At 36.6% G+C, this 7375-nt stretch overlaps 1 protein-coding gene across 1 annotated transcript; it reads left to right on the top strand.

Moving 5' to 3' along the window:
• The first annotated feature begins 219 nt into the window (after positions 1 to 219).
• On the top strand, positions 220 to 6097 carry LOC127351012 (verrucotoxin subunit beta-like). The gene is made up of 4 exons (XM_051378153.1): positions 220 to 256; positions 1688 to 1800; positions 2955 to 4676; positions 4978 to 6097. The coding sequence occupies exons 2-4, from the start codon at positions 1701 to 1703 to the stop codon at positions 5025 to 5027; spliced, it is 1872 nt and encodes a 623-aa protein (XP_051234113.1). The 5' UTR covers positions 220 to 256; positions 1688 to 1700; the 3' UTR covers positions 5028 to 6097.
• Positions 6098 to 7375: the final 1278 nt, after the last annotated feature.

The raw sequence follows: 7375 nt of genomic DNA, 5'->3' as shown, positions 1-7375 counted from the left end.
TATAAACCGCTGTGGATTGCCTTTGGCCTTATAGCATGTGATATTGTAAAGAAATTAGATCAAATATGTTGAAATGTAATCACGATGACCTTTACAGAACAAACATCATGTTGCATCCTTTTTGGGAAATCTCTCTGACTCTCTTCTGTACCGCCTCCAGATGCTGAATAATGATCTGAGGGCGTTTCTCACTCAGAGAGGGTTTAAAGACCACAGAACTGCCTCTGTGCCACACCGGACCACAGACCTTCCAACTGTAAGTACAGTGATTCTGTTTGCTTACACTGATGTTTTGTTGTTCTGTGTAATGTGATGAGAGAACAATTATTCCTGAATCTAACAATGCTTATTTTAGGGGTGATGTGAGTTGTAAATATTTACTAGGAATCCAGGTTCATAAAATAACTGTTTAATTATCCATATGAACACCTTAAATACCTTTAATGGAATAGTTCAGCACTTAGGAAAATATGTTGATGTGCTTCTTGCTTAAAGTTAGATGATACTACTGTGTGTGAAACATGGAGCTGGAGTTGATTAAAACAAGATAACATATGTAAAGACAATAAGATAAGATAAGACAGGGTTTATTGATCTCACACTGGAGAAATTTACAGCAGCTCAAGCAACAACACAATACAAAACAATAGAAAATAAAAGTTAGATATTCACTATAAACACCTTTTATATACATATACATGTTTGATTGCACTGAAATAATTACACAGAATATTGAATACACACCCAGTGTTAGCACTGTAATAGATATATATGTATATAAAAATATTATATTGAAAGATGGATGAAATAATTATATATATCGCACAGTGCAGGTATAGTATAATAATTGTAACAACAAACAACAATTCAATTAAAAGATATCTATGTAGTTTGTAAATGTTTATGATGTATTAAATAAAGGTTATGTATATGAAATGCGTATAATGTAAGTAGGATGTTCAACCTGAGGTTGATATGATAAAAATTTTAATAAAAAGCAGTAGTTGGTGGGTGATTAGCTTAGCATAAAGACTGGCAGCATGGGGAAACAAAGTCCAAAAACCAAAAGGTTTATTATTATTATAGTATTAATCCATTTTACCTCATTTTTAAAAATGCGTATACGAAGACATTTCCTGAATCAGATACGAGGTTTGATTTTTTGAGAGGCTCATGTGACTTTTATGCCACTCATCTGAAGTGTCTTGGTGCCGGAGTCTTGAGGAGAGGCGCTGACAGATGTAGTAAAAAGTAGTCCTTGACATCCCACATACAAATCTGATGGGTTTATGAAACTCTCTCTAACTGGTTATAAACAGTCTCAGTTTAATACCGATGTCTCTATATGACCTATATAAACAAACAAAACAGCAGTGAGAAGATTAGCTGTTTCTATATAGATTCTTAATTACTGACGACTCGAATTCCCCTTGAATTCAGGATATTCCAGAATATTTGTAAGAGGTTGTAAAGAGACGTATTATCTATAATATGTACAGAATAGCGTACAAACTGGTGAAATGATGAGTTTGGAGGTCAGTAATAACTTGATTTTGCTATTACTGACCCAAACTGTGTAAATAACTGTATTGCCTGGGTACAAGTGAATCTCCACTGGCTGGATGTTCCTTATTCTATTGTCCCTAGAAAATGTTGATGAACTGCCATGCACGTCATTTTTCTCTAGTTCACACTGAAAGATGAATCCCGAAACCAGCAACATGATGATTGCAGCAGCCCTTGGCCGGCCTTTCAGCCTCGGGATGCTGTACGACTGTCGCAATGACTCACTCATCCCTGGTAAGGACGATGAAGTTATATGAAGTTATTAACTGCAACTGCACAAGAACCAAGACTTTCTTAATGTAAAGCGATATCTGTTTTTCTCTGTTCTTTTCATGATACGCTAATTGTGGCTGGGCGATATCGGCAACAAATTCAATCTCAATAGCTTAATTTATGATTTTAATCAATTCTTTTTCTCTGCAAATGCAAAGTCTTATGATTAACATCATATTTAGGGGTTCAAGGCAGAAAAGCTAAAATTGCTGTGACCACGAATGAGCTAGAAACATGAAACCTGGCCCAATAACTGGCCATGCTTCCCAAGAAACATATGCCCAGTCAGCCAGATGGTGACGCTGTAATTAAGGTCCTAAAATCCAGTTTTGGAAAGGCCACGCCCATCGCACCGTGATTTCGATGAAAGCTGGACACACAAGTCCAGCTCTACAAAAAAACCTCTTTGATCACTGAAGTCTGCCTAACTAGAATTACCTAACTAGACCGTTTTCAATTGTTTGTAAAACACATTTTTGGCATCAATGAGCTTCAGAGGGGGCGTTGCTCAGCATACAAATAGACATAAGTCAATATCCGTTGTCAGTCATCACAAAACAAAAGTCCACATAAGTACCTGAAACATACCCTGAAAATTTCATTGAAATCCACCACTAGAAGGTGCCACAAATGCAAAACATTAGGCCTCGTATAAAACAAACCAATCTATATATCAGATATTGGTTTTCCAATCATTACAAAGCTCACAAGATATGTTTCATGTAGTTCAACAATGAACAGGTGAAACATGAAAAACTGCATACTTTCTGTGTGCTGTTTGTGTTTCACATCAGCCTGATATCTGCAGACAGCTGTTAGCTGGCATGCTACAGCTACATGACAAAGACAGAATGCATATATTCTGAATGTGTACATGTACACATACATAGTTAAGAGTTTGATCCTAATTTTTAACAGAAGTTTGGTTTCTAGTTAAGATACTTACTTACATTTTGTTGTTTTATTTATTATTTACCTCTTTAAGAATTTGTTTGGCTGCTGTTCTGCAAAGAATAATAAAGTGCTCTATCTATCTATCTATCTATCTATCTATCTATCTATCTATCTATCTATCTATCTATCTATCTATCTATCTATCTATCTATCTAATACAGGCATGACATTGTGGGACAGCGATATCCTCACAAATCATATTGGAGAAAGACCACAGAACTACAATGACTTTCAGATAGTTACATCCGAATCAATTGCAGATAAATCTTCAGCACTAAATGTTGAAGCCTCCCTAAAGGCAAGTTTCTTTAGTGGGCTGGTAGAGGTTGAAGGATCTGCCAAGTACCTGCATGATGATAAAACATCCAAAAGTCAAGCCAGAGTAACTCTGCATTACGAAGCAACCACAAAGTTCAAGCAACTGTCGATGGATCATCTTGGAAGAGGCAATGTGAAGCATCCGTATGTCTTTGATAAGGGATTAGCAACACATGTAGTCATAGGTATCCTTTACGGGGCAAAAGCCTTCTTTGTCTTTGACCGCGATGTGTCTGAGGATGAAAGTCATCAAGACATTGAGGGTAGCTTGAAGGTGATGATCAAGAAGATTCCAAGCATTGTGATCGAAGGGGGAGGTTCCCTGAAATTGGAAGACAAAGATATCGAAAAGGTTGAGAAATTCTCTTGCAAATTCCATGGAGACTTTTTACTTGATAAAACTCCTACAACATTTAAGGATGCAGTAGAAGTCTACCAAAGCCTGCCCACATTGTTGGGAGCCAATGGAGAAAATGCTGTACCAATGAAGGTCTGGCTGTTGCCTCTGATACATCTGGATTCTACTGGTGCTCAGCTCGTCCGTCAGATAAGTGCTGTGTTCATAGAAGAAGCGCAGGCTGTCCTGGAGGACCTGAAGGAGCTGGAAATAAGGTGCAATGATGCTTTGAGCACCACTGCACAACAGCTCTCACAGATTGGCTCAAAGATTAAAACCTTTAAAGAGATGTGCTCTGAGTTCAAGGTGGAATTTCAACGAAACTTGGCGAAGGTTCTTCCATCAATCCGAGGAGGAGGAGAAGAGGAGGCTGTGCTTGCAGAGATCCTGAAGAAGAGACATTCTTCTCCTTTCAACAACACAGACCTGAACAAGTGGATGGACTGTAAAGAGAGAGAAGTCTACACATTAATGTTCTTCATGAACTTCTTAAAAAACGCCAAGATTGTCCCGTCTCAAACAGACCTGTACAAGGAAATTCTCAGTGTAGAGCATTCAGTGTGTTTTGTTTTCACCTCACTGGGAAGTGATGAACCGTTCCTCTCAGCTTTATCAGACTACTTAGAAGGAACAACCAAACCAGACGACCCTCAACATTCACATACTCATGATGTAGAGAAGGAACAATGGTATGCCTCAAAAGAAGTAGCAGATGCAATGAGAAACAAAGCAAAGCTCTTCAGTGACTTTGCAGAGGCCAACAAGGAGAACAAGAATGTAAAGTTCCTGATGGTTAGTTCAACAAATGAGGCAGAGAAAGGTTCAAGCATCTACCTTTATAAAGACGGCTTTTCTGTAAGTGAGAACTTTGAGCCTCCTTCAAAGCCTGAAACAGTGACAGCCAGGAACACAAACCACAACAGTGTGATACTGAAGATTTCTCCACCCAGATTTGGAGCAGAGAACATCACCTCCTACTCTGTTGAGTATTGTGTCAGTGGAGAGGATGGATGGAAACAACAGACAGCATCAAAAGCTGAAGAAGTCACAGTGAGAGATCTGAGTCCTAACACAGAGTATATGTTCAGATGCAGAGCAGTGACCTCAGTAGGTGTTGGACCAGCCAATGAAGTCACCGCATTTACTACACACCTACTGTTACCCCCACGTAAGTAGGAGCACATTTGATGACTTAAGACACAAATATTTTTGGAAATTCTGATTACATACTACACATGTGTCATTAAACAAATATGATTGCTGCTTCAATTTTTGTCCAATAATGGTAGTGTTGGGATTGAATGGCAGATGTACTAGATGAAACTTTGACACAAGAGACAGCAGTTTACTTACTGAGTCCTGCATGTGGTTTAGCCCACTGAACAATGTAAAATATTGAAAACCATCCCGTCTCATGCTTCAAATTATGTTATAAATATTATTGATTTTTATTTGTATTTTATGCATAGACTTAGGAGGTCATGGAGGCATGCTTCCACCGCGGCCTGTGACTGACTGATGGCCGAGAATACAGTAAACAGACGACCTGCCATGAAGAGTCAGAGTGGTCAACACGCATCTTCTGGACCTGCGGGACAATCAAAAGTTAGCAGTTGTTTTTTTTCCTTTTTTTTGCTTTTATTCAATGCGATAAATCAAAACACATTTTTACTTCCAAATTACATTGAAAAAATAAATCATCAATAATAGTTTTAATAGTTTTTTTTTCTCTAAGCTTTCTGACAACTCCATATATGATTTACATGTTGTATCTTGTTTTGTAGAAAAATAAATGTAAAAAATGAGAAACATTTGGTTGATTAAATTAGTTATAACATGTTTGGGAAACATTTGCATAGTGTTTATGTCACACAGGGACCAAAGTTGTTGGGACAGGTTAGGACTTGGTTTTAGGGGTGAAATTAAAACTAAAAGCTCATGTCTTTATTTTTTTTTAATTTTGAGAATTTTTTATTAAAACTGCAAAATAAAGTTGATTTACGTTCTTGTTGATTTAAATGTTTGCTCAAAACTTTTTGATTTTTGTTTCATTAATCAGATTATTACTGTAGACCACTGGTTCCCAACTTTATTCCTTAAAGAAACTGAAAATGCTGAAATACAGGCCCACTGTATTTATATTTTTAAAGTTTTCTTACACCCCATACAATCAGAAAGGCCTTGTAACCACCAGTGGAGCCTTTGGGACCCCTAGTGGTGGTTTGAAAACCAGTGGTGAAGACATACATTTGCATGTGATAATAATTATCTGTATTCTGTAACTGTGTGAACCTTTTGTAATTTGTTTTTGATTATGATTTGTTTGTGCTCATGTTATTCTTCAGATGTATTCATATAGAAAATGTTGCTTACCTGTAATAGGCTAAAGCTGACTGTGGGCAGCCAAGGTTAATGCAGCTTTATGTTAAGAAGAAACTTTGATATATTGTTGATGAAAAACATGTAATGATCAGAGAGATTAAAGAGATTAAATCACTTTGTTTTGTCTTTTACATATTCATTCATTGTTGTTTCCAATCTTACACAGATATGTTGATGTTTTACTTCTAATAAAGCCCTTTGATTCAATCATCCTCTTTGACCAAATTATTTTTACTGGGGTCACATTCATATCCAATTTAATTTCCAGTTGCCAGTTATTACGAGTCAAAGTTGCTTCTTCATCGAAGTGTCAACTTGAATCTCAGAGACTTTGAGAATAATGTAAATAATGTTACAACTGCTAACACAAAAGCTGTTGATGTGCAGTGAACTAATGTTTCAGCTGCAGCCCCGAAATTCAGATCACGTTAACTAAAACAAAAAATTAATACGAGTTGTACCGAGGTAGACCTCGGAAAGAAACAAAAGCTAAAACCGAGAAAATGTGTACAAACAAAGGTCCAGTGTGTAATATTGACAAATATCTAGTCTAGTATATCAGTAATATAATATTCATTATGTTTTCATTAATTTATTATCACTTGAAAATAAAAAGTGTTGTTTTAGTTACCTCAGAATGAGATGTTTTTATCTAGAGATGCTGTTGGTTGCCTTTTGTGGAGGTTGAACCACCGTCTTTCTACAGTAACCCAGAAAGGACAAACCCAACATTGGCTGAACATAGGGACTATTGTATTTTTTAAATTTATTTTTTACAGTTTTGCAGCCTGTTATGAGTGAGTTGTGAATCGCTAAAACTTAGCTAAAACACACTGGACCTTTAAATATACATAATATAACTGAAATGTGTTTTAGTCAATTTGGTCAAATTCATGAACACAAGCATGAGGACGCATTGGTGCATATGTTTATATTGTTATTATTATTATTATTATTATTATTATTTATTTATTTATTTTATTTGAACAGGGACAATGCACAATAAAACATTAACCCTATATATAACAAGGAGAGTTGCATTGCACCGGGTTTTGGCAAGTTGCTATTTTCCACCCGTAGTCCCTGGGCAGGTAGATTGAACATACAATACATTCAAAACAGTTACTAAATTCACAGTTGTACAAAATTTAATTTTTTTTTTTCAAAGTTAAGAATACACACATTCCCCCCTCACGCCAACTTTTATAGATAAATATGCCCCCCCCATCAAATACACACACACACACACACACACACACACTCACAAATGTCTACAAGTTTGCTGTGACAGCATCCAACGTTTTGTGTGACATGAAAATGTTTTAAAATCAGCACGTTATCAGCTCTGTTGGAAGTGTGTTCCATTGATTTGTGGCAACAAAGGAAAAAGATGTTTTACCAAATGAAGTCCTGCGTTTAGGAATACTGCACTCTCCCCTGGTAACTGATTGGGTAGCTCTTGTTGTTTTTTTTTAACAGAGTGTA

This window comes from Dicentrarchus labrax, unplaced genomic scaffold (assembly GCF_905237075.1).
Source record: "Dicentrarchus labrax unplaced genomic scaffold, dlabrax2021, whole genome shotgun sequence".
NCBI classification, from domain to species: Eukaryota; Metazoa; Chordata; class Actinopteri; family Moronidae; genus Dicentrarchus; species Dicentrarchus labrax.
This window is presented reverse-complemented; position numbering and strand designations above follow the sequence as displayed.

Coding starts and splice junctions, on each gene's coding strand:
- LOC127351012 (XM_051378153.1), top strand. CDS start 1,701: ATGAATCCCGAAACCAGCAACATGATGATTGCAGCAGCCCTTGGCCGG. Junction 1,801..2,954: donor CAATGACTCACTCATCCCTG/GTAAGGACGATG, acceptor TATCTAATACAG/GCATGACATTGTGGGACAGC. Junction 4,677..4,977: donor ACACCTACTGTTACCCCCAC/GTAAGTAGGAGC, acceptor TTTTATGCATAG/ACTTAGGAGGTCATGGAGGC.